This window comes from Vipera berus (genome assembly GCF_964194415.1).
Source record: "Vipera berus genome assembly, chromosome: 17".
NCBI classification, from domain to species: domain Eukaryota; kingdom Metazoa; phylum Chordata; class Lepidosauria; order Squamata; family Viperidae; genus Vipera; species Vipera berus.
In genome coordinates, this window is record NC_138220.1 from 6,761,813 (window position 1) to 6,789,548 (window position 27,736).

The window sequence follows — 27,736 nt, forward strand, 5'->3', positions numbered from 1 at the left end:
ATTCTATTCTATTCTATTCTTCATTCCTCCTATTTATTCTATTCTATTCTATTCTATTCTTCATTCCTCCTATTATTCTATTCTATTCTATTCTATTCTATTCTATTCTATTCTATTCTATTCTATTCTATTCTATTCTATTCTATTCTATTCTATTCTATTCTATTCTATTCTATTCTTCATTCCTCCTATTATTCTATTCTATTCTATTCTATTCTATTCTATTCTATTCTATTCTATTCTATTCTATTCTATTCTATTCTATTCTATTCTATTCTATTCTATTCTATTCTATTCTATTCTATTCTATTCTTCATTCCTCCTATTATTCTATTCTATTCTATTCTATTCTATTCTATTCTATTCTATTCTATTCTATTCTATTCTATTCTATTCTATTCTATTCTATTCTTCATTCCTCCTATTATTCTATTCTGTTCTGTTCTATTCTATTCTATTCTATTCTATTCTATTCTATTCTATTCTATTCTATTCTATTCTATTCTATTCTATTCTATTCTATTCTATTCTTCATTCCTCCTATTTATTCTATTCTATTCTATTCTATTCTATTCTATTCTATTCTATTCTATTCTATTCTATTCTATTCTATTCTATTCTATTCTTCATGCCTCCTATTATTCTATTCTATTCTGCATTCTATTCTATTCTATTCTATTCTATTCTATTCTATTCTATTCTATTCTATTCTATTCTATTCTATTCTATTCTATTCTATTCTATTCTATTCTATTCTATTCTATTCTATTCTTCATTCCTCCTATTATTCTATTCTATTCTATTCTATTCTATTCTATTCTATTCTATTCTATTCTATTCTATTCTATTCTATTCTATTCTATTCTATTCTATTCTATTCTATTCTTCATTCCTCCTATTATTCTATTCTATTCTATTCTATTCCATTCTATTCTATTCTATTCTATTCTATTCTATTCTATTCTATTCTATTCTATTCTATTCTATTCTATTCTATTCTATTCTATTCTATTCTATTCTATTCTATTCTATTCTTCATTCCTCCTATTATTCTATTCTATTCTATTCTATTCTATTCTATTCTATTCTATTCTATTCTATTCTATTCTATTCTATTCTATTCTATTCTATTCTTCATTCCTCCTATCTATTCTATTCTATTCTATTCTATTCTATTCTATTCTATTCTATTCTATTCTATTCTATTCTATTCTATTCTATTCTTCATTCCTCCTATTATTCTATTCTATTCTATTCTATTCTATTCTATTCTATTCTATTCTATTCTATTCTATTCTATTCTATTCTATTCTATTCTATTCTATTCTATTCTATTCTATTCTATTCTATTCTATTCTATTCTTCATTCCTCCTATCTATTCTATTCTATTCTATTCTATTCTATTCTATTCTATTCTATTCTATTCTATTCTATTCTATTCTATTCTATTCTTCATTCCTCCTATTTATTCTATTCTATTCTATTCTATTCTATTCTATTCTATTCTATTCTATTCTTCATTCCTCCTATTATTCTATTCTATTCTATTCTATTCTATTCTATTCTATTCTATTCTATTCTATTCTATTCTATTCTTCATTCCTCCTATTATTCTATTCTATTCTATTCTATTCTATTCTATTCTATTCTATTCTATTCTATTCTATTCTATTCTATTCTATTCTATTCTATTCTATTCTTCATTCCTCCTATTATTCTATTCTATTCTATTCTATTCTATTCTATTCTATTCTATTCTATTCTATTCTATTCTATTCTATTCTATTCTATTCTATTCTATTCTATTCTATTCTTCATTCCTCCTATTTATTCTATTCTATTCTATTCTATTCTTCATTCCTCCTATTATTCTATTCTATTCTATTCTATTCTATTCTATTCTATTCTATTCTATTCTATTCTATTCTATTCTATTCTATTCTATTCTATTCTTCATTCCTCCTATTATTCTATTCTATTCTATTCTATTCTATTCTATTCTATTCTATTCTATTCTATTCTATTCTATTCTATTCTATTCTTCATTCCTCCTATTATTCTATTCTATTCTATTCTATTCTATTCTATTCTATTCTATTCTATTCTATTCTATTCTATTCTATTCTATTCTATTCTATTCTATTCTATTCTATTCTTCATTCCTCCTATTATTCTATTCTGTTCTGTTCTATTCTATTCTATTCTATTCTATTCTATTCTATTCTATTCTATTCTATTCTATTCTATTCTATTCTATTCTTCATTCCTCCTATTTATTCTATTCTATTCTATTCTATTCTATTCTATTCTATTCTATTCTATTCTATTCTATTCTATTCTATTCTATTCTATTCTATTCTATTCTATTCTATTCTATTCTATTCTATTCTATTCTTCATGCCTCCTATTATTCTATTCTATTCTGCATTCTATTCTATTCTATTCTATTCTATTCTATTCTATTCTATTCTATTCTATTCTATTCTATTCTATTCTTCATTCCTCCTATTATTCTATTCTATTCTATTCTATTCTATTCTATTCTATTCTATTCTATTCTATTCTATTCTATTCTATTCTATTCTATTCTATTCTATTCTATTCTTCATTCCTCCTATTATTCTATTCTATTCTATTCTATTCTATTCTATTCTATTCTATTCTATTCTATTCTATTCTATTCTATTCTATTCTATTCTATTCTATTCTATATTCTATTCTTCATTCCTCCTATTATTCTATTCTATTCTATTCTATTCTATTCTATTCTATTCTATTCTATTCTATTCTATTCTATTCTATTCTATTCTATTCTATTCTATTCTATTCTTCATTCCTCCTATCTATTCTATTCTATTCTATTCTATTCTATTCTATTCTATTCTATTCTATTCTATTCTATTCTATTCTATTCTATTCTATTCTATTCTATTCTATTCTATTCTATTCTTCATTCCTCCTATTATTCTATTCTATTCTATTCTATTCTATTCTATTCTATTCTATTCTATTCTATTCTATTCTATTCTATTCTATTCTATTCTATTCTATTCTATTCTATTCTTCATTCCTCCTATTATTCTATTCTATTCTATTCTATTCTATTCTATTCTATTCTATTCTATTCTATTCTATTCTATTCTATTCTATTCTATTCTATTCTATTCTATTCTTCATTCCTCCTATTATTCTATTCTATTCTATTCTATTCTATTCTATTCTATTCTATTCTATTCTATTCTATTCTATTCTATTCTATTCTATTCTATTCTATTCTATTCTATTCTATTCTATTCTATTCTAATTTGTTTCACTGCATCTTCTTCCTTCGGTCTGTCATGAGCACAAACTGGACAAGGAACGTCCAATCACCTAGCAGGCCAAAGTGATAGATCCAAGCACACACAATCCCCTTAATAGAGAAGCTGGAAAGATTCAAACAGGACTCTCTCTCTCTCTCTCTCTCTCTCTCTCTCTCTCTCTCTCTCTCTCTCTCTCTCTCTCTCTCTCTCTCTCTCTCTCTCTCTCTCTCTGTGTGTGTGTGTGTGTGTTTGTGTGTGTCTGAGGCCCGCCAGGACAGGGGAACCTGAGACACATCTCCTGGCCCCAGGCTGTAAGGTTTAATGGCAGCCGTGTGTGCTCGGCAGGTCAACATCACTGTAATTGCTTTTCCTGGATAAGGAGGGGGTGAATAGCAGAGGCAGTTTTGCCTAAACTCTCAGCTGCTAGCCGGGCTAGTTAGAACCGGTTTCCTTATCAAGATTCGTGCCCTTTGCCACCGGACCCCAGCCGGCTTGAAGCAGAGAGAAAGCTCCTTGCCAGGGCCTTATAAAACCAAGTGCCTTCCTTTGCCGTCCCACAAACATCCCCGAGGCCTTGAGACACAGCAGACAAGATGGGCTGCCTAGTTCTGACTTGTTCCTTCACTTTGCTCGTGGGGTTTCTGCCGGCCGTGCCGGGCTGGGCTCATCCAGTGACGTGGAGTCCCTCTGGCCAAGATCTGCAGTTGCTGCAGGTAAGATGTAGGGAGGAAAACGTCTCCTGCCAGGGCTGCTCTGGCTGGGGGAACAGTGTGCAGTTGAGGGTGTGAGACATCTGAGAGAGAGAGAGAGAGAGAGAGAGAGAGAGAGAGAGAGAGAGAGAGAGAGAGAGAGAGAGAGAGAGAGAGAGAGATGGGTGGTGGTGGTGTTGAGTAACAGGAAATCTAAATCCATACCTAAATAAAATAGAGGCATTTGCCGATCCAAGATCTCCAGTTTGCTGAAAATCCGGGGGGGATCTCACGAGATCTCCCGATCTTGAGGCAGAGCATCTGCCAACCGGGATGTAGATGGTTGAAGTAGAAGGCGGTCTTCTGCCACCTTCTTGTTAACAAACCTAGAACCATGAGGACTAGAATCTCGTTCAATTACAATAAGCAGGAAACAGCTCGGCAACCAAACCAGGCTTTCCGCAGGGGTTCGATGGGGCAGGGATAAATCCAGAGAGAGAGAGAGAGAGAGAGAGAGAGAGAGAGAGAGAGAGAGAGAGAGAGAGAGGATTCTGTTTTAAGAACGTTCCCGTTTTCTCTTCGCCCTCTCCCGTTTTTAGCACCTCCTTGATCGGCTGCGAGAAAAATACCAGGAGGAGGATCTGGAAGCTCCGGACTACGAAACCGGCGGTGCAAGTGACAGTGGTGATGATCCTGACCTTGGAGGCACTGAGATTACCCCTTCCCATCTGCCCCAACTTCAGGATTCCCTCTCTCAGGCACAGTGGAGAAAATTCCTGGTGGCTTCAAGGGGATACGTCTCCGGATGTTTCGGAATCAGGCTCGATCGGATTGGGACCCAGACGGGACTCGGCTGCAAATCCTACAAACCACGTAGGTCCCTTTTAAGAGTTTCACAATGTAGGGCTGTTCAAACCCACCCACCCACCCACTCACACACACACACACACACACACAGGCCAGTCTGGATTTGGAATCACACACACACAAAAAAACACACACAGACACACACAAGAACCACTCTGAACCAACCACAGCAGGGGAGAAAACTTTCCAACAACTGCATGTGTGTATAATATCTGCCCCCGGTGGGGTGGAATGGCCTCTGTTTCCTATCACCCTTTTTTAAATTAAGGTTCTCTAAATCTTAAACTTAAAAAGGGACGCGGTGGCTCAGTGGGTTAGGATGCTGAGCTTGTCGATCAGAAAGTTGGCAGTTTGGCGGGTCAAATCCCGAGCGCCGCATAGCAGAGCGAGCGCCTGTTACGCGTCCCAGCTTCTGCCAACCTAGCAGTTCGAAAGCACGTAAAAAATGCAAGTAGAAAAACAGGGACCGCTCCGGTGGGAAGGTAACAGCGTTCCGTGCGCCTTTGGCGTCTAGTCACGCCGGCCACGTGACCACGGAGACGTCCTCGGACAAGCGCTGGCTCTTCGGCTTTGAAACAGAGATAAGCACCAGCCCTAGAGTCGGAAACGACTAGCACGCGTGTGCGGGGGAACCTTTACCTTTAAATCTTAAAACTGGGATGAAAATGGTCTAATCTCTCCAGGAAAAGTCGGCTGCTGGCGTATTCCTTTGCCAGTTTTGCAAAACGAATCGAAAGAAAGAAAGAACTGTCAGGCGAGAATTAAAACATCTCAGGCATAATAACGCATGCTAGGTGCGATATTTTTATTTTTATTTTCCCCTCCCCAAAGCAGGAGAAGGGTGACCGAATCCAGAACGCTTTTAGAATCCAGAAAGCGACAAATAAGAATTTGGGTTCCAAAATTCAGTTTCCAGTTTACTTATAAGTTGCGGGAAGGGGCAATTCTGGTGGAAAGTCATTGCAGGAGAAACTTAACAGGGGAATGACAAGTTCTTACAAAGGTAGACTAGATAATCTTAAGGGCTCAGCTCTACCTGTTGAATTCTCTTTCTGCTGTCCAAGGTGGGAGAGTTACCATATCACTCGGCTTCGTTGCCTTCCATGTTACACTGCTCACCCAAAGGGCCCATCATCCTGAAAGGTTTTTGCATCCCTCATCTATTCTTTTCTACATTCTGGCAAGGCTTCTCCTAAGCGGAAACGGGATTTGGGGAATCTAAAAATGTGGTATTTTTGCTTCTCTTCGGGAATGATGGAACGAACCCCTTCGCCCATTCCTTTTTTTTAAACTTTCTGTTTCAGGTCGCTGGAGGAGGCGGAGAAGCTGAATTTCACAACTTCCTCAACAATTATCTTCCTCCAGAAGTAAACGGAGAGCAAGGCCCTCAATACGCTCTGTTCCAACACCTGGGAAAGAAAAACTATCATCTCCTTTCCACCCCCTGCGAAAAGATGCACTCCGTTTTCCACGCCGTCTCAAATATTAACGTTCAATACAGGCTATTCAATTCAACATTCAGACGGTCAGTCTTCAACTGCTGTACCTCCACAGTCCTGGAGACCCTTTTACACCCAAATCCGATTGTCACGAGCGTCAATAAATGTTTCGTAGAAACGGAGAACTTGGCTTTTTGTCTAGCAGAGGGGAGGGGAAAGAATCCTGAAAAGCAACTGCCTTACAAAAGGGAAGTGTCCAGATGTCCATTGGTGAGTTCCAACTAGTGGTGGCCGATCTGGAGTGCCCGGAACGACCAATTTCTCACATCTCCTTGTGCACCTCAAGAGGTTTGGGTGACCCTTGCTAAGCTCTGAGCGAGTTGCGAGGCAGTGATATATAGATATATATATATAGTTCAGCACCTCGGACAGCAACACAAACACACAAACAAACCCCAACTCCTTACGTTTCCTTCTTTGTCCAGCTCCGACCGGATTTTTTTTTCCTTGACCTCCACGGCCACCAGGCCTTTCCCCCCTCAAGGTCAAAACTGACCTCAACCCAGAAGCCCGTTGGTAGAAATTAATGACCCACTGCAAGGTTTTCCTTGCTCTTCTCCAGCTCCCTTGCTTAGTTCCTCCGACACTGACATTTAGCGGTTGACTGCCTTTGAACACGGAAGGCCAGCCCCTCGTGCAGCGGCTTACGATGGCAGAAAATCAAGAACAACGCCATTTCCATCTTCCGTTAAGCACAGCCCGAGCGGTACAGTAAATGAGTTATTCTCCCGGACACGCTTCCCAATTCCTGGTGTTGATCCTAAGAACCTCACCCTGGGTGGCACAATCAGGTGGCACGGATTGGCCGGATTCATTCGCTCAGCTGGGATTATTTCCTAAGTTTGATTTCTTGGAGATTCTCAGCAGTTCAGTTGAGACAAAACAACAACAACAACAACAACCCACAGGGCCCAAATTCTTACACTTGAGTTCAGCACGGAAAGAAAGGTTGCATGGGATGGCTGAGCATGTACAAATTCAATCACTGGAAGAAGGGGGGGGGGAAATCCTCTTTCCTCCCCGCTCTACAATACCTTGCAGACGGCGCAGGCTTTTTATACACAATTCACAAGCGCACACATGCTACCAAGATTCAGATCCTCCATCTTCAGAAGCACTCTACCTTGCAGAGAGGAGCAATTTCCCTCCAGCGTTTAAGAAGCAGCTGGATTGTGCACGTCCCTGCGTGCACAACTAGCCAAACTTGCTTTGTAGTTTTCACGGTTCAACGGATCACAAAATGGGTCGCTTTAAGTTCGGGCGGCGGGCTGCGTGCTTTGTGTCAACAACTTGTGTTGGGAGTAACAAACAATTTGACAAATGTCAAAATCAAAACTCCCAGAGGGAAAACAGCCCCAATATTGGGGGTCAGAAAGTGCTCTGTGTAGGCCATATATGGTAGCAATAAATGATGTTTACGTTAGACACCAACATGTCTGCCTTCCTTTGTGCCTTTTCTATACAAGGCAGTTTCTCTGGGATGCCTTTTGCCCCGCTTGGGAAAAATTAAAGACCGTCTTCCCACAAAGGCCATCGACCTGAAAAGGGGAGAAAATCTGAAGAATGCCCAGCCAGGGATGCTGTGTAATCTCGGCTCGTGGTATCGACGCCGAGGTCCGGCAACATGAAATCATTGACTTGTGACTCGCATGCCTCTGAAAACAGCCGTTGCCCCCGTGACACCTAATAAAGAGAATCTTCTCTTGGAAAAATGCAGCATGCCAGCGACAGCGCTGGAATGTGCTCCAGATAACCCGGGAAAGCGGAGCTAGCTTCTGGAGGGCATATAAGAACTCGCGGGAGAAAGGAGAGCAGCAGATCCGAGAGAGAAGACGGAGGAAGCTACCTCTGGAAACAGCCGACGCCGATCTCCAAGAATGGATGCTAAGGGTTCGCTCCTCACCGTGGTCTCCTTGGTGTTTTTCCTCTGCTTCCAGTGTCCGGCGGCTCACCCCGTCCGTAGCCTCAGCCCAGCCGAGGAGCTAGCCAACATGGAGGTAAGAGAACGCGGTCCTTAGGATCCATCTGGACTGTGAAGGCTTATCCCACAGGCGCTGGCAGGAATTTTGCCTGCAAATTTCATCCGAATGTCTGTGGAGATTCTCCGTCGTCCAGGTCCTGGTTGTCCCAAAGGTGAGGCAACTGGACTCTCTTGTTTGTCTCTGAAGACGTTTCGCTTCTCATCCGAAAAGCTTCTTCGGCTCTGACTGGATAGTGGGGAATGGAAGGATTTATACTTGTATGACCAGCTTTCTGCAAGGAGTATAAATCCTTTCCATTCCCCACCATCCAGTCAGAGCTGAAGAAGCTTCTCGGATGAGAAGTGAAACGTCTTCAGAGAAAACCAAGAAAGTCCAGTGGCCTCTTGGAAAAAAAAACCACCTCTGGGACATTTTGTCCGAAATGGCATAAGGTCTCCTGCCTGAGCAGGGGGTTGGACTAGAAGACCTCTGAGGTCCCTTACAGCTCCTCTGCCTCGTAATAGCCACAAGTCTCTTAGAGAGAATTCTTTCAGGAGCTCTTACTCGTGGGGAACCCAGCTTCAGGAGCAGTCTATCCTAGGGGAGCACAGTTAAATGTCCTACCCAGGTCACAGATTGGCTGACTCCATTGGAAGCAGGTAGACGATGGCGAAGCCTGTGCACTTTCGGCAGAAAAAGCTGGTGGGTTTAGCCAGAGAGGAGAGATTGGACAACCACCTATCTGAAATGGTCTTCTAGGCTCTCCTGCCTGAGCAGGGGGTTGGACTAGAAGACCTCTGAGGTCCCTTCCAGCTCCTCTGCCTCGTAATAGCCACAAGCCTCTTAGAGAGAATTCTTTCAGGAGCTCTTACTCGTGGGGAACCCAGCTTCAGGAGCAGTCTATCCTAGGGGAGCCCAGTTAAATGTCCTACCCAGGTCACAGATTGGCTGACTCCGTTGGAAGCAGGTAGACGATGGCGAAGCCTGCGCACTTTCGGCAGAAAAAGCTGGTGGGTTTAGCCAGAGAGGAGAGATTGGACAACCACCTATCTGAAATGGTCTTCTAGGCTCTCCTGCCTGAGCAGGGGGTTGGACTAGAAGACCTCCGAGGTCCCTTCCAAAATCTGTCATTCTAAGGAAAGGAGTGGGTGCTGCTCCCAGTGGCCCCAGAAAAACGGGGCCAGCGCCGATGCAAAGAAAGGGAGTTTTGCAAAACGTCGGGAGAAACTCCAGCAAGGCAGACGGATTCACCTTCCTTGAACTTATTTTAAGACAGCGGGGGAGCCTCATCAGTTCAGGATCCAAAACGGAGGAAAAAGAGGCGTTTTCTTTTTTTATTCCCTCAGAGAAGAGGGAGCCAACGTTTGGGGCCAGCCAACGATGCCCCGAGAAGTGCCAGTTCCATTTCTATTTTTGCTTCGGAATGGCTGACTGGTGCACTTTTTTGAGTTTTGACCCACCGACTGGCTCTCCCTTGCTAAGCTGAAATCAGGTTTGACAGGCGTCCGTGGAGATTCTCAGCCATCCAGGCGATGATTGTCTGCTTTTTTTCCCCCCACGAGGCAACGGGACTTTCTCTTTTCTCTTTGAAGACGTTTCGCTTCTCCTCCAAGAAGCTTCTTCGGCTCCAACTGGATGGTCCTTTCCTTCCCCACCCTCCAGTCAGAGCCGAAGAAGCTTCTTGGGTGAGAAGCGAAATGTCTTCAGCGAGAAAAAAAGGAAGTCCCGTTGCCTCTTGGGGGGGGGGAAAGCACCTTTAGGACACATTTGGCAGGATAGGAAAATGTGGATGCTAGCATCCAGGGGGAATAAAAAATGAAGGCTCCATCAGTTGTCTAGGTTGGGGGTCCTCGACCTTGGCAACTTTAAGACTTGTGGACTTCAACTCCCAGAGTTCCTCAGCCAAGAATCCTGGGAGCTGAAGTCCACAAGTCTTAAAATAATAATAATAATAATAATAATAATAATAATAATAATAATAATAATAATAATAATAATAATAATAATAATAATAATAATAATAAGAAGAAGAAGAAGAAGAAGAAGAAGAAGAAGAAGAAGAAGAAGAAGAAGAAGTTGGAAGGGACCTTGGAGGTCATCTAGTCCAACCCCCTGCTAAGGCAGGAAACCCTACACCATTTCAGACAAATGGCTGCCCAGTCTCTTCTTAAAAACTTCCAGTGTTGGAGCATTCACCACTTCTGGAGGCAGGTTGCCAAGGTTGAGGACCCCTGATCTAGGAAGACGATGCTACCCCCGCCCTTTTTTTTTTGGCAGTAGATTTGACGGCCTTGTTCTGTGACTGACACAAACCTTCTCAATTCCCACCCCAGGCTCTCCTGGAGACGTTGGAGGAGAAAGTGGCCCTGATGGAGGAGCTACAGGGCAACCCTGAAGACTTTGAAATCCAGGCCCAAGAAGACCTGAATGATCAGCCTGCGGCCGACGATCTGCCCGTCTTTTCCGACCGGACGGCTCTGCTAAAACACATGAGAGGAATTCAGGCTGCCAAAAGCCTGAGAGAATCGGGCTGCTTCGGCCGACGGTTGGACCGGATCGGATCCGTTAGTGGGATGGGATGCAAAGGTGAGTCGGTACCTATTTTCTGATCCATTATTAAGCCTGTTCAGCGGAATCCCACACACCCCACACTGGAAGCTCTGAAGAAGAGGCTGGATTACCATCTGTCAGAAATGGGGTAGGATCTCCTGCTTGGGGATGGGGTTGGACTAGATGACCTATAGGATCACTTCCAACTCTGTTATTCTATTCTATTCTATTCTATTCTATTCTATTCTATTCTATTCTATTCTATTCTATTCTATTCTATTCTATTCTATTCTACTCTACTCTACTCTACTCTACTCTACTCTACTCTACTCTACTCTACTCTACTCTACTCTACTCCACTCCACTCCACTCCACTCTACTCTATTCTCTCTTCTATATTCTATTCTATTCTATTCTATTCTATTCTATTCTATTCTATTCTATTCTATTCTATTCTATTCTATTATTCTATTCTATTCTATTCTATTCTATTCTATTCTATTCTATTCTATTCTATTCTATTCTATTCTATTCTATTCTGCATTCCATATTCTATTCTATTCTATTCTATTCTATTCTATTCTATTCTATTCTATTCTATTCTATTCTATTCTATTCTATTCTATTCTATTCTATTCTATTCTATTCTATTCTATTCTATTCTATTCTATTCTATTCTATTCTATTCTGCATTCCATATTCTATTCTATTCTATTCTATTCTATTCTATTCTATTCTATTCTATTCTATTCTATTCTATTCTATTCTATTCTATTCTACTCCACTCCACTCCACTCCCCTCCCCTCCCCTCCGTTCCGTTCCGTTCCATTCCATTCCATTCCACTCCACTCCACTCCACTCCACTCCACTCCACTCCACTCTACTCTACTCTACTCCACTCCTCCACCCCACCCCACTAACCCTAACCCTAACCCTAACCCAAGGAAGCTTCTTCGGTTCTTCTTTGGAAGCGAAGAAGCTTCTTGTGGGGGAAGCGAAACCTTTTCGAGGAAAAAAGTGTTGCCTTTTGAAAAAAAAAAAACCTTTGGGACAACCACGATCTGGATGTTTGCGACTCGGCCGAGGGAAACAGGAAGCAATATAGGTTTAAACTTGAAATAGTAACTACCACGCTGCCCGTCGTTTCGTCTACCACAAACACTTGCAGCTCATCCTCAACTTAGGACGGTTCATCTAGCGACCGTTCGCAACGTTGCCACGCCGCTGAAAAAAGGGACTTAGGAGCGCCTTTCACACAGCATCCCTAGAGTGTCTCGCTTAGCAACATAAAAGGTGGGGTCAGTTGCGGTTGTAAGTTGAGGATTTCCTGTATTTAGCCCCCTAGCCTCAAGCAAAGGCTTCCTCTTCTTGGGACCCCAAATTGACGTGGTAACGTTCAGCATAAATAGTTCTCCAGATGAGATTTTTTCCCCCCTCTCTTAATCAATTTCCCCACATTTCTTTGCTTTCAGGATTCAGAAGACACTAAAAGCCGCTCCTTTTTCCCCGCGGCGTGTGAATCTCCGAAGATTTATTTTTTTCCCAACCTGTGGGCGCTGGAAGAAGACAGCCCTCCGTCTATTTATTTATTTATTAACTTATTTATTACCTGCCTTCGTTTGCTTCTCTCTTTCTTTTCCTCCCTCTTTTCCTTTTTCAAAAAAATAAATAAAGAAAAAGTTTTTTTTTTCTTATTTTCAGCACAGAGAACTTGTAGCCTGAAACGATCATTAAAATCTACAATTATCTTATCGTCTTTGTTTTTGGTTTTTTTTGGGGGGGTGGGATTGCGCCGCACGCTTTTCGACTCTTCCGGCCACGTTGCGTTTTAAACGAGTTTGCTATTACCCTTCCCTCTCTTTTTTAAAAAAAAATAAAAATAAAATAAATAATGAAATTCGCACCGTCTGAGGGCCTCAATCCACATTCCAGGGATCTCTACCGGCGTGACTTAAAACAGTTCATTTAGCGACTGCTCAAAGTTACAACGGCGCTGAAAAATGTGACTTAGGACTTTTCACACTGTCGACCTTGGCAGCCTGATTAAAATTCAGATGCTTGACAACTGACTCGTATTTATGACGGTCGCAGGGTCTTGGGACCCCCTTTTGCGACCTTCTGACAAGCAAAGTCAAGGGGGGAAGCCAGATTCGCTTAAGAGCCATGTCACTAACTTATCACCGGCAGTGATTCACTTAACGACCGTGGCAAGGAAGGTCGTGAAAATGGGGCGAAACTCACTTAACAAATGTCTCACTGAACAACAGAAGTTTTGGACTCCATTGTGGCGGTAAGCCGAGGACTGCACTCAAAGGGACACCCCCAATTTTCACGTACTGTGAGGGACCTCAAAATATTAAAATTGCAGCCGAGTGGCTCAAATGCGAGATTTATTCCTCTTAAGGACTTAAGGCATCGGAGTCCTCCTATCCGTTTTTCTTTTTTCTTTTCTTCTTTCTTCTTTCTTTTTTCTTTCTTTCTAAAACAGGGGTCTCCAACCTTTTTGGTTTGGCGGCCCGGAAAGGGAGGCATGCACCTCTCCGTGCACACATGCACAAATCGGTCGCACGCCTGCGCGCACAAGAATGAGCCCCACATGCACGTGCACAAACGGGTCGCACGTGAGCGCATGCGCATGCGCAAATGGGGCTGCGCGGGTGCGAGTGCTGCAAACGGGGTGGCGCTAGTGCTGGCGGGATCCTATGGGTGGTGCTAGCGTGAGTGTGGGGGGGTGAGTGCACGTGCGTGTGTGTGTGTGCACTGGCCATCCCGTCACATGGCCCTGTGGCCCAGTGGCCACAGCCCGGTTGGGGAACCCCTGGTCTAAAATACAGGCAGTTCTCGACTTACGACCACAACGGAGCCCCAAATTCCCATTGCTAAGCGAGACATTTGTTAAGGCAGCTTTGCCCCATTTTACTTTCTTGCCACCGTTGTTAAGTGAATCACTGCAGTTGGTAAGTTAGAAACACGGTTGTTAAGTGAATCTGACTTTGCTTTTCAGAATGTCGTAAAAAGGGATCACGTGACCCCGGGACGCTGCGACCGTCATAAATAGTTGGTTGCCAAGCGTCTGAATTTTGATCAAGTGAGCCACGGGGACGCTGCAAGGCTCGTAAGTGTGAAAAACGGTCACAAGTCACTTTCTTTCCAGCGGCGTTGCGACTTTGAATGGTCATTAAATGAACTGTTGTAAATTAAGGACCGCCCGTAATTACGTCCTTGCCTGAGCAGGTGCCGAGTGAATGAAAGTGATGGTTTCCGGATCTAAAGCAGGGGGTGGGAAAAATGTCACAGATGTGAGATGAGGTGGCGGGGAAAAATCAAATCAATAAAGAAATAAATAGCATCGGAGAAGGTCCGTTTAAAATGCCAGCAAAGTTTCTGGACAAAATGGCTGGCGATTGAAACAAGTCAATCTTGTTTGGCCACACCCACTTTCTGCTTCAGCCACACCCACACCCTTTGCCCCGCCCAAATACAGCTCGTGCTATTTTATCCCAGAGGTGCCAACATTCTGCTCAGCGTAGTTTTTCCCCCCGCTGGGGTTTATATTTACTTATCCTGCTGCTGATAGAAGTGAATGAAAGTCCTTTGAAATTTAAAACAGTAAGAGGAATTAGCTGTAAGAGGAAGTAGCTTCAAGAGGAAACACCTAGCTAGCTGAATTGGGTAACAGGAAAACTAGCTGAGCTGAAAAACAGGAAAGAACCTATTGTTCTAAGAAGGCATAAAATATCCCCATATCTCAAAACAGGTAACTGAGCATACCTAATTAGTGGATTAATATTATTTGACACACCTTGCCCTACATTACCTCCTAATTTTAATGTACATGCTGCCTGCAATTAGTGCAGGTTCGCGTCCCACCAGGCTCAAGGTTGACTCAGCCTTCCATCCTTCCGAGGTAGGTAAAATGAGGACCCAGATTGTTGGGGGCAATTAAGCTGACTTTGTAATAATGCCGCTTGGTGTGTGTGTGTGAAAGCCCTAATAAGCAGGCATATACATAGAATGAAGGCTACTGCTAAGCTTGTAAGCCGCCCTGAGTCTTCGGAGAAGGGCGGGATATAAATGGAATTAAAATAAATAAATAAATAAATAAATGCGATGTATGATTTAGTATGTAGCAGGAAATACATAGGTCGGGAAGAGCGTGACCTCACAGTACCTCAGTCAATGGGGAAAGAGGAGGGATGTGGCGGCTGGGACACGGTTGTATAAAGAAGGGAATATTTTGGGTTGGAACGTTGGAGAGAACCAAACTTTGATAGCTTCTCTTCCCACCTATTGTAATACATGAAACAAAATGCCTTCACTGATTCTTGACTGGTGACGGGTCAGGCGAACTTGCCTCTGGCCACGAAGGAAGGTAGCCAGGAGCACATAACACTGCCACACTCAGAAGACTTTCCACAGGGAAAGTTAAGCATTTGCGCCTTCGGTTCTGCAGAAAATCCATCGCCCTGGAGGTTAACGCAAGCACCACAGATTCTGGAATACTTCTTCTTTGCCTGATAAAATCAGGAGCAGAGGAGAATCAACTAAATAGTGGATGTTAATCTTCGCTCAAGGGGGGGTGGGTTTCCAGACTCAGGAATGTTCATGTCGTAAGCCAACCCTAGCCTTCTACAGGTAGTCCTCAACCTACGACCACAGATGAGCCCAACTTTTCTGTGGCTAAGCGAGAGAGTTATGAAGCGAATCTTGCCCCATTGCACAACCTTTCTCGCCACAGTTGTTAAGTGAATCACTGCAAATGTTAAGTTAGTCGCGCAGTCATTAAGCAAATCCAGCTTCCCTGCTTGTCGGAAGGTCGCAAAAGGGGATCACATGAACCCCCCCCCCCGGGATGCTGCAACCGGCATCAATATGAAGTAGTTGCCGAGCAACCAAATTTTGGTCATGTGACCGTGGGGGATGCTACAAAGGTGGTAAGTGTGAAAAAAATGGGAATAATAATAATAATAATAATAATAATAATAATAATAATAATAATAATAATAATAATAATAATAATAATAATAATAAAGTTGGAAGGGACCTTGGAGGTCATCTAGTCCAACCCCCTGCTCAGGCAGGAAACCTTATACCATTTCAGGCAAATGGCTGTCCAGTCTCTTCTTAAAAACTTCCAGTGTTGGAGCATTCACAGCTTCTGGAGGCAGGTTGTTCGACTGATTAATTGTTCTAACTGTCAGGAAGTTTCTCCTTAGTTCTAGGTTGCTTCTCTCCTTGACAAGTTTCCATCCATTGCTTCTTGTCCTGCTTTCAGGTGCTTTGGAGAATAGCTTGACTCCCTCTTCTTTGGGGCAGCCCCTGAGATATTGGAACACTGCTATCATGTCACCCTCATCCTTCTCTTTATTAAACTGGACATACCCAATTCCAGCAACCGTTCCCTATATGTTTTAGCCTCCAGCCCCGTAATCATCTTTGTTGCTCTTCTCTGTACTCTTTCTAGAGTCTCGACATCTTTTTTACATCGTGGTGACCAAAACTGGATGCAGTATTCCAGGTGTGGCCTTACCAAAGCATTGTAAAGTGGTAGTAACACTTCACCTGATCTTGATTCTATCCCTCTAAGTGACTTTTTTTCAGTGCTGTTGTAATTTTGTCATTAAACGAATTGTTGCCAAGCCAGGACCCTTCCTGATCCTTTGGGCCAATCACAGCATAGGATGGATAAAAGGATCCCAAACTACAAGCTGAAAAAAAGCAGAGAAATTGGGGTGATGGGGGAGGGGGTGTCCTTGCCCCAGGCCCGGGAGGGAGTCTGAAGCAGTAAAAGGAGGTCCTCCCTAAAACTCAAAATCAAAGTCTTTTTTCCCCCACCTCGAGCACAAAGTCCAGAAGTGGTTTCCAAGTCGCAACAAAAGCCGTTGTGTCTTTGTCTTTAATCAAAGCAGTCGGTTCAGCCAACTCTGCTAACTCCATCGACTTCTCCAGCCATTCATCCGTCGTGGGAATCAAAAGTGTAGGTTTGTTTTTGTAGAAATGGCTAGCTCAAACTATTACGGTATGGAAAAGTAAAAAGCTGAGGTTTGATATGATTATTTTATTCTACTCCGCCAATGGGACCTGGAAGTTAACGCCTTTTCTTTCTTTCTTTCTTTCTTTCTTTCTTTCTTTCTTTCTTTCTTTCTTTCTTTCTTTCTTTCTTTCTTTCTTTCTTTCTTTCTTTCTTTCTTTTCTTTCCTTTCTTTCTTTCTTTCTTTTTCTTTCCTTTCTTTCTTTCTTTCTTTCTTTCTTTCTTTCTTTCTTTCTTTCTTTCTTTCTTTCTTTCTTTCTTTCTTTCTTTCTTTCTTTCTTTCTTTCTTTCTTTCTTTCCCCCCTTCTTCCTATGCTTTTCCCTTCCCTTTTTCCTCCATGATCTTTCCTATTATTTTCTTTTGCAGTTTCGTATCTGATATTATTAATAAAAAAAGAATTTAAAAAAAAATAAAACAATGCCCCGCCTAGTTTGCCATGCTCATATTCACATTACCAGCATCAAATTCCTGGGTGTGCAGTTAACAAGCAGGCTGGCTTCGTCGCTCAACAGCACCTGCATTTTCCGTGTTGCATGAGAAAAGCACATCTTCCTTCCCCTGTCCTGACCACTTTCTACAGAAGGACGACTGAGAGGATCCTGTCATACATCAGCATCACAGTCTGGTTTGGAAGCATCCCTGCTTCAGATAGGAAGGCGGAGCAGAGAGTGGTGAGGACAGCAGAAAAGATCATCGGCAGTTTCCTCCCACCCATCCAGGACGTAGCACAGAAGCGTTGTTTGACCAGGGTCCGTAAGATTGTCTGGGACACCACACACCCTCTTCACGACCTGTTTTCCTTGTTCCCTTCTGGGAGGAGGGGGCTTCGTGGTACCCATAGCGGAACATCCAGATTCAGCCAGTTTCATTCCATGCAGCATTAACCTTGTGAACTCTCAGCCTTCCTCCTTCCGTTATGTATTCAAGATGGCCAGTATTTAATATTTACATGTAAGGGTGTAAATCTATACATATGTCATATGTAGTATGTCTTAAATGTGTGTTATGTAGGTGTACACTTTGAGGAGAAGCAACTAAATTTCATTTTTAACGTGTGCCATTGTGCCCACAGGGAAAAAAATGACCATAAATGATCATAGGCCAAGCTTTCTTTTAGACATACATACTTCTGACACAACATCGGTTGCAGTCATGGACAATTAATCCAAAGAGTCACCTCGTGGCAAGAGGGGCAGCCAATAAATCTAATTAATAAATAAAGTCCTGAAGAGGGCTGGGGTGGGACCCATTCTGGAGATGCAACATCTCCTACGTTCAGGCACGAAGACTATCTATACTCAACCATCAAAAGCACAACTGTCCAGATGCAAGACCCTTTTCCCGAGGAAGACCTCCAGACGTCAATCAAACGTTATCTCCTCCCAATCCAAAAATATCAGTTTCTTGCGGAGAGCAGGCCTGGAGAGCAGAACTGTTGGGCGTGCACAATAGGGGCATTACGTTAAAAAAATTCAGAGTCAACAAATGGCGGTCAACCCTCCATTAAGCCATCATCCCTTTTGCCCTCAACCAGCAAAGTCCCCTGTTGTTCACACTTGCTTTCTAGAACATGAGCACCAGGATTTGGAAAGTCTGTGTGCTCTTCTGAAAATTAACCCCTTCCAAATCTCTCTCTCTCTCTTCCCCTCCCTCCCACTCTTTCACCCTCTCCCTCCCTCTCCTTACCTACCTAGCAGAATAACAGAACTGGAAGGGACCTTGAAGGTCCTCTAGTCCAACCCCTTGCTCAAGCAGCAGACCCCATACCAGTGATGGCGAACCTTTTAGAGACCGAGTGCCCAAACTGCAACCCAAAACCCACTTATGTATCATCGGGTGCTGGGTGGGCATGGACCTTTGGGTGGGCGTGGCCCATTGGGTGGGCGTGGCTGCTGTGGTAACGGCAGACCGGGTGGGACTAAAAAGTTCAATCAATCAATTCCAACTTTGTGAGAACTTTTTTTTCCCCCGCAAGAAGTTGAAATTGATTGATTGATTGAACCTTTTTCTTTTTGTACATGGCGGCAGAGGCCTAAAGCAAAAAGGTTTTATAAAACCCAGCTGAAGGCCTAGGACTGGGGCGACGGCGTGCGTGCCCACAGAGAGGGCTCTGCGTGCTGCCTGAGCCATAGGTTCGCCACCATGGCTCTAAACGGTTTCAGACAAATTAGGTGAAACCTGACTCAAAAACTGTAACTGGGACTTTGGAGTCCCAGTGGACGATCACTTAACCATGAGCCAGCCGGGTGCGGCAGCAGCCAAAAAAGTGAATGCAATCTTCGGTTGTATAAACAGAGGCATAGAATCAAAATGACTTAAAGTATTAGCATTGCTTTATAAAGCGGTGGCTCAGTGGGTTAGAACGCTGAGCTTGTCGATCAGAAGGTCGGCAGTTTGGCGGGTCGAATCCCGAGTGCCGCGTAGCAGAGTGAGCGCCTGTTACTCGTCCCAGCTTCTGCCAACCTAGCAGTTCGAAAGCACGTAAAAATGCAAGTAGAAAAACAGGGACCACTACGGTGGGAAGGTAACAGCGTTCCGTGCGCCTTTGGCGTCTAGTCAGGCCGGCCACGTGACCACAGAGACGTCCTCGGACAAGTGCTGGCTCTTCGGCTTTGAAACGGAGATAAGCACCGGCCCCTAGAGTCAGAAACGACTAGCACGCATGTGCGGGGGAACCTTTACCTTTACCTTTTAGTCTAATGAAGAGAAGGACCAGGGCAGACATGGTAGCAGTCTTCCAGTATCTCAGGGGCTGCCCCAAAGAAGAGGGAGTCAAGCTATTCTCCAAAGCCCCCAAAGGCAGGACAAGAAGCAACGGATGGAAACTAACCAAGGAGAGAAGCAACCTGGAACTAAGGAGAAACTTCCTGACAGTGAGGATAGTTAACCAGGGGAACAGAAGTTACGGGTATTCTATTCAGGTCTATCCTGATTGATTAATCAAGGAGAGAAGCAACCTGGAATTAAGGAGAAAGTTCCTAACATTGAGGACAATTAACCAGGGGAACAGCTTGCCACCAGAAATCATGGGGGCTCCGTCACTGGAGGTTTTTAAGAAGAGGCTAGAAAGTCACCTGTCTGAAATAGTATAGATTCTCCTGCTTGAGCAGAGGGCTGGACTAGAAGACCTCCAAGGTCCCTTCCAGCTCCTATTCTGATTGAATCTCTTCTTGAAAATCTCCAGTGATGGACCATCCCAACTTCTGCAGGCCTCCTTCCTTTTTTTTTTTGCATTCAAAGCTGTGGATTCTGCCTTCTCCAGTTTGATATCCTCGTCGTGTTTTTGACCCTACCGTTAAAAGTATTTTCCATCATTAATCCAGGTTTGATTCTGCCCTTCTTAAGACGGACACATTCGGGAGGATTTTCATGCCGAAGCCTCCACTTCTCCACAAACTCTCCACAAGATAAGCAAGAACCAAACCCTCTGCCAACTGGTCTCTCGCACTTGCCACCTTGTTGCTGGCTGTATTGTCCTCTCTTTGTGGGGCTGTTGTGAGCTGCCCAGAATCACAGAGAGTCGGGAAGCACGTTTAAGTTTAGCAGATTACTAAATCTGATTAAACCCTGAGCTTTGGGAGATCGGTGCACATCCAACGTGGCTTGTGGCTGGGGTGTCGAGGCAGGCCCATGGTCCCCAGCCAATCGGATTTTCCACTCCTATAACAACCTCTCCCCCCCACACACACACAAGGCTGTCTCCTAAAACAGATAAAGAGGGATTTTTTAGAACTTCTTTCACACCTAGGAAGTGTGAAAGCTCTTCAGACAAGGCCCAAGGAATGCTTGTGTCACGGGTTCCTCCCCTACTGTTATGGTCCTCGCTGGCCCGGGAACTGCAGGAGGTGGCTTTCCACCCAAGGAAGATCACTTTAAAAGGGAATCTTCTCCTGGCTCCGGGGTCTGAGTGTCTCTATTGAGTCAGGGTGATGGAATGTGGGGTTCATTCTTCAAGCATGAGCTTCGCCGCCCAAAAGATATAAAGATAGAGGGCGTGGAATCGACGCGACCACGGGCAGAGTGCGGAGACAGGCCGGTTCCTGGAGATGATGGGTTCAACGATTCCTTTCCTGTTCTCCTTGTTGCTTGCTGCTCACCTCCAAAGTCCATCTGGGGCCCAGCCCATCTCTCGGTCAGATCTAGCAGATTTCAAGGTAAGATCCATCTGGGGTCGGGTCAAACCTGAGACAAGCCTTGGCTAACTTGGGGAGAACCTCAAGTTGTTGAGGGCAGACTGGCTTCTGAAGGCAGCTGTTCCACTGGTTAATTGTCCTTACTTTTAGGAAGTTTCTCCTTAGTTCCAGGTTGCTTCTCTCCTTGATTAGTTTCCATTTGTTGTTTCTTGTTCTGCCTTCAGGTGCTTTGGAGAATAAGTGGACCCCTCCTTCTTTGTGGCAGCCCCTCAAACACTGGAATACTGCTGTCATGTCACCCCTAGTCCTTCTTTTCTGTAGACCGGCCATACCAGTCTAAAAAAAAAAGAAAGGCAACTATGATTAATAGGCGACAACACCCAATGCTGTGATTGCTGTCTGGCCTTCAAAACCATGGACATAGTCACTGGAAGTTTGTATACAACCCAGAAAGGATCTGTACTCAATGGGCTAGGGTCTAACAGACCACAGGACTGTGTATGATACATGTGTGAATTGGTCCAAGATAAGACATTGTAGCGCAGTTGAGAAAAAGACCCTTCTTTTTGATCTTGCCTTGCTTTCGAGTCGTTAGTCATCTTCTCTTGACTCAGCTTCTACTAATTATCTTCTCTTTCCCAAACTACTACCTGAAAATGGAGGCTAAAACATATGAAGAACGGTTGAAGGAATTGGGTACGTCTAGTCTAGTGAAAAGGGATGCGGTGGCTCAGTGGGTTAGGACGCTGAGCTTGCCGATCAGAAGGTCGGCAGTTTGGCGGGTCGAATCCCGAGTGCCGCGTAGCAGTGAGCGCCTGTTACTTGTCCCAGCTTCTGCCAACCTAGCAGTTCGAAAGCACATAAAAATGCAAGTAGAAAAATAGGGACCACTCCGGTGGAAAGGTAACAGCGTTCCGTGCGCCTTTGGCGTCTAATCATCCCGGCCACATGACCATGGAGATGTCCTCGGACAAGCGCTGGCTCTTCGGCTTTGAAACGGAGATGAGCACCGGCCCCTAGAGTCGGAAACGACTAGCATGCGCGTGCGGGGGAACCTTTACCTTTAGTCTAGTGAAAAGAAGGACAAGGGGTGACAGGATAGCAGTGTTCCAATATTTGAGGGGCTGCCACAACGAGGAGGGGGGTCAACCTATTCTCCAAAGCACCAAAGGGCAGGACAAGAAGCAACAGATGGAAACTAATCAAGGAGAGAAGCAATCTAGATCTAAGGAGAAAATTCCTGACAGTGAGGACAATTAACCAGTGGAACGGCTTAACTCCAGAAGCTGTGGGCGCTCCATCACTGGAGACTTTTAAGAAGAGACTGGACAACCATCTGTCTGAAATGGTGTAGGGTCTCCTGCATAAGCAGGAGGTTAGACTAGAAGACCCCCAAAGTCCCTTCCCATTCTGTTAGTCTGTTAAATTAATCAGCACAGCCAAATGCTGAAGGAAAGGTTGAATTTTCACAACTAATAAGTGGTTGTGGACAGCCCTGGAATATTTTTTTCCCCGGTGTGTCTCTCTGCACCCTAGCGGGAATACAGACAACCACTTCAGGAGAGACCAACTTTAAGAGAAGAGTTTGCAAAACACGTTTTTTTTTCATTTCCCCTTTTGCTCTCAGGATCTTCTGGAAAGGATTGAAAGTCAAGTGGTGTTGGCAGAAAAGGAAGAAATTGAGCGCGATCTGAAGGAAGCCAACGAAGAACCAGTGGGCGATGCAGACCAGCTAATCTCATCCTGGGATGGCGAATACTCAAGACCCCCCAGCGAAGGCGGCGTTGGCCGCGTCAACTGGCAACCCCCCGAAAGAGCCCCAGCGGCAGCCGTGCGAAACAAACTGGGGGGCTTTTTCAGTGGCCCCCGCAGGTTATCCAACTGCTTCGGACAACGGCTGGACAGAATAGGGTCGGTGAGCGGACTTGGGTGCAACAGAAGACACGTAAGTTGCAACCTGGAGAGTTCCACCATGTCAATTAAATGGCTGGGGGGAGAATCAGTTCAGCAATTGAAGCTCTGTTGACCAGGAAAACATCCAAACCAGGGTTTGGTCAAGTGGTCAGTATCAACGTCCAAGAGTTGATGGACCAAACCCAGGAGCAGTTAAATGGGTGTTAAGAAGTGGTCAAAAAAGGATGGAAGGTCAAGCAGGGGTCAATTAATCTTCTGTAGTCCCTGGCCCTGAAGATGAGGTGTTTACATCCAAACTAGACTGTATTTTCTCTGGGCCATGTATGTGTGTGTGTGTCTGTGTATGTGGGTATATGCATAATTTATTTTTTTCTCATGTTTATGCAGTGTATATTGGAGGTGGTGACCCTTTGAGAGCTGTATGCAACAAAATCTCATGTTAATGTATGCTGATTAGTGTGCATTAAAGTGACAATAGTTATTATTCTATTGTAATTATATTCTATTCTGCATTCTATTGTATCCTATCCTATCCTATTCCTTTCCCTCTTCATTCTATTCTATTCTATTCTATTCTATTCTATTCTATTCTGTTCTGTTCTGTTCTGTTCTGTTGTTCTGTTCTGTTCTGTTCTGTTCTATTCTATTCTATTCTATTCTATTCTATTCTAATTTTCTGTCCTATCCTATCCTATCCTATCCTATCCTATCCTATCCTATCCTATCCTATCCTATCCTATCCTTCTATTCCATTCCTATTCCTATTCCTATTCCTATTCCTATTCCTATTCCTATTCCTATTCCATTCCTATTCTATTCTATTCTATTCTATTCTATTCTATTCTATTCTATTCTATTCTATTCTATTCTATTCTATTCTATTCTATTCTATTCTATTCTATTCTGCATTCTATTGTACCCTATCCTATCCTTCTATTCTATTCCATTCCCTCTTTAAGTCTATTCTAATTCTATTCTATTCTTACTCTATTCTATCTTGTCATTCTATTCTATTCCATTTCATCTTCATTCTATTCTATACTATTCCATTCCCTTTATTCTATTCTATTCTATTCTATTCTATTCTATTCTATTCTATTCTATTCTATTCTATTCTATTCTATTCTATTCCATATTTTCTATTCTATTCTATTCCATATATTCTATTCTATTCTATTCTATTCTATTCTATTCTATTCTATTCTATTCCATATTTTCTATTCTATTCTATTCCATATATTCTATTCTATTCTATTCTATTCTATTCTATTCTATTCTATTCTATTCTATTCTATTCTATTCTATTCTATTCTATTCTATTCTATTCTATTCTATTCTATTCCATTCCATTCTTCATTCCTCCTATTATTCTATTCTATTCTATTCTATTCTATTCTATTCTATTCTATTCCATTCCATTCCATTCCATTCCATTCCATTCCATTCCATTCCATTCCATTCCATTCCATTCTATTCTATTCTATTCTATTCTATTCTATTCTATTCTATTCTATTCTATTCTATTCTATTCTATTCTATTCTATTCTATTCTATTCTATTCTATTCTATTCTATTCCATTCCCTCTTTATTCCATTCCATTCCTATCTGTCAGACTGGGTGACCTGATTTGGATGTTCAGCTGCCAGCAAGTTGCTGGCCTTGTCTATATTATAGCTAAAGTTAGTTAAAGTACTATTTATTACATTATTTTCATGTAATAAAAGTTTGAGGGTGTGTGCAAACAATCTGAAAATCCAGGAAGGATCAATGAGCAGAATTTGGGAACCCCGGGTCTAAATGAAGAGAAGGGTGTTATCTTAAAAGCGTTTGCATTTAAAAATTTATCTACAAATGTCAGCTTTTAATGGGTATCTCTCTTTCCAGATAAACGGAAAATTATTGTAAGGAGGGTGGGAGGCCTTGAAAACTAGCTTCGAGAAAGGCAGGAATAAAAAAGTCACTTTTCGCCTCCATATTTAATCCTATTATTCATGTGTTTTGATTTCTAAACTGCCTTATTCTTTCCTGTAAAATAAATTCAAAATCTAACTTGGTCACAGGACTGCAATTTCCAAACATGGGTTGGTAGTTAAGGTGAACCACGTTTTTTTTTTTCTTTTACAGAAGTGAAACTGGGTGGAAGAAATTACCTCCATAAGTCATCTTATCCCAAAGGTGTTTTTGTTTCATTACGACGAAGATTCTTCCTGCCAGCAAAAAATTTAGTACACCGATTCCAGAGTATCAGGATTTTGCTCCGACCGAAATATATCCCACAGTGCAGTGGTGAGGTCCCAGCAAAAACACACCGCACTTGTAAATCAGCCCTTCTCAGATCAAGAATAGGAAAAAAAATCCAACATTTTACCCTAGTCACGTGAATTTAAATGAATTTAAAGACATACGTGCTTTCCCTTCCGGTCTATGCATTCAATCTCCTGGATAAGTCGCAACTAGGAATTCTTAAATTCAGCACCAAGGACAGAGGCAGGGCGAGATCTTTCCACCCTGCCCAATTTTTATTGATAAATTAAGAAGAGTGTAACAATATCTGACTTTCTTCCCCATAAATAAAACCCCTGACGTATGAAGATGAGAGACAGTAATGGGGGAAAATATTGTTTTCCAAAATTGCGCAGGCCAAGAAAATACCCTTAAAATGTCTTGCTGACAAAATTCTATACAAATTCTATTTGTGGGAGAATTTGAAAGATTTCCCCCCCTCCCCATTGTGCCTCCTCATACTTTGAATTATTAAAGGAATCGAATTTTTTCATCCCTTCTGGTTTGAACGGATGCATGAACAAGCATTGCGCAATAGTTAGGATACAGTGAGAAGATATTTAATTATGGGCTTTATTTCATCTGCACGCAACAAAGGCTTTGTGGAAGGAACACCGGTATGATTAAATAAAAAAAGACTTTAATGACCTTTGTGTGTAGTTATCTTTCTTGTGTGTATATGTGTGTGTGTGTAAATGGTTTGTGTAACTCAGCATCTCAACTGACTGTGTATTTACATGTTAACACAGAGATAAAACGGAATATATATGTATATGAGTAGAATAGAGCGGAGTGGAGTGGAATGGAATAGAATAGAATAGAATAGGGTAGAATAGAATAGAGTAGAATAGAATACAAGCTGGAAGGGACCTTGGAGGTCATCTAGTCCAGCCCCCTGCTCAAGCAGGAGATCCTACACCGTTTCAGACAAGTGGCTGTCCAGTCTCTTCTTAAAAATCTCCAGTCATGGAGGTCCCACGATTTCTGGTGGCAAGCCGTTCCACTGGTTAATTGTCCTCACTGTTAGGAAGTTTCTCCTTAATTCTAGGTTGCTTTTTCTCTCTCTCACACACAAGTGGGGATTGCAAAACAACAACAACACTGTACTTAAAGTTGTTTGCTCCTTCAGAGATGTCACTAGGATATTTTGTTCCCGAGAAGGGGAAATTCCAGTTGGCAAAAACTAGGCTGGCAAACATGCCAAAATGTCTTCAAAGCGGTTATTTCTGAGATAAAAATGACAAGATTGTAAATTAAAAAATTACTTATCTTTGCATTAAGTGCTTATTTCAGGATGACAAATGACCCAGCAAGTGGGCACACAAAATATAGGAAATTCAGCTATAGTAGTTTTAAATGTGTGTGTGTGTTTTAAATGCATTGGGAATTTAATGCCTTGGGCAAACTGGTGTGGATTGTTTTGTGATTTAACATTTGTGCCAATCCAGAGAATGGGCTCCTGATAGTCAGGGACTTAAGAAGGTCTTACGAACACAAGGTTCTCAGTAGTGATGGGAGAGAAATTTATTCCTTGATGGAAAAAACACAGCTGAGCGTATGATAAACCTGTTGCTGTTGTCTCTGGCTTAATGTCCATGCGAAGTAAAGTCCAAATGCATCTGCAAAGCAGACTGGGAGAAAATGACAGTGAGCCTGCACGTTCGGAAGCACGCTACCTTTGAATAATCGTGGAAACGAAAATTGTCCACTTTTATTAAGCATTCCAATAAGCTTTAAAATGTCTCTGGGTAGGAAAAAAAATGCTCATTTGCAAATAGAGAAAAGAAATTACCAATGTCTCCTTTTTTACTTTTCCTCCTGATTGGTAAATAAAATAAAAATGCAACAAAGCTAAACACTGGGGGGGAAAAAATAAAATAAAATCAAAAACGGCAAGAAAGACTCAATGAGAGAGATCTGGGCGGACCGCAAAGACATAAAAGAGGCTTTTTATTGTGGTTTGTTTTTTTTTTTAAAGAGAAGAACCATGGGTTATAGAATACAAGTGCTCAAATCCAAATTTTTATATATATATATATATATATATATATATATATATATATATATATATATATATATATATATATATATATATATATATACATACATATATATACATATATATATACATACATATATATATACATACATATATATATACATACATATATATATATACATATATACACACACATATATCCAGCACATTCTCTGACCAGAATGCTTTGAAACATGATTTTTTTAAAAAAACAAAAGTGTTACGCACACACACACAAAAATTAGTTCCCCGTGATTTGACTGGCGACGACAAGGGGAAAGTGCAATTGGAAATGAAAATATTGATAAGAGCTGATAAAACCCAAGAAACGTCTCGTGTGCTTCTCCCTCTGGAATGGATATTAATACTGTTGGAAGTGACGAGAGAGCAGAAACAAGGAGAATTCCTAGAGTGTCCCAGGATCCATCAACATAGCTATCAACCCGGAAGTGGCCAGTGAAGTGG

At 42.1% G+C, this 27,736-nt stretch overlaps 2 protein-coding genes across 2 annotated transcripts; both read left to right on the forward strand.

Moving 5' to 3' along the window:
• Nucleotides 1–8,235: 8,235 nt before the first annotated feature.
• Nucleotides 8,236–11,696, forward strand: LOC308675692 (natriuretic peptides A-like; the record flags this gene model as incomplete). The annotated part of the gene is made up of 2 exons (XM_081341182.1): nucleotides 8,236–8,355; nucleotides 10,653–11,696. 2 exons carry the CDS (start codon nucleotides 8,236–8,238, stop codon nucleotides 10,926–10,928), a joined length of 396 nt encoding a protein of 131 aa, XP_081197308.1. The 3' UTR covers nucleotides 10,929–11,696.
• A 9,255-nt stretch (nucleotides 11,697–20,951) lies between these two features.
• Nucleotides 20,952–25,080, forward strand: LOC308675763 (natriuretic peptides A-like; the record flags this gene model as incomplete). The annotated part of the gene is made up of 3 exons (XM_081341286.1): nucleotides 20,952–21,056; nucleotides 22,663–22,950; nucleotides 25,075–25,080. The coding sequence occupies 3 exons, from the start codon at nucleotides 20,952–20,954 to the stop codon at nucleotides 25,078–25,080; spliced, it is 399 nt and encodes a 132-aa protein (XP_081197412.1).
• Nucleotides 25,081–27,736: the final 2,656 nt, after the last annotated feature.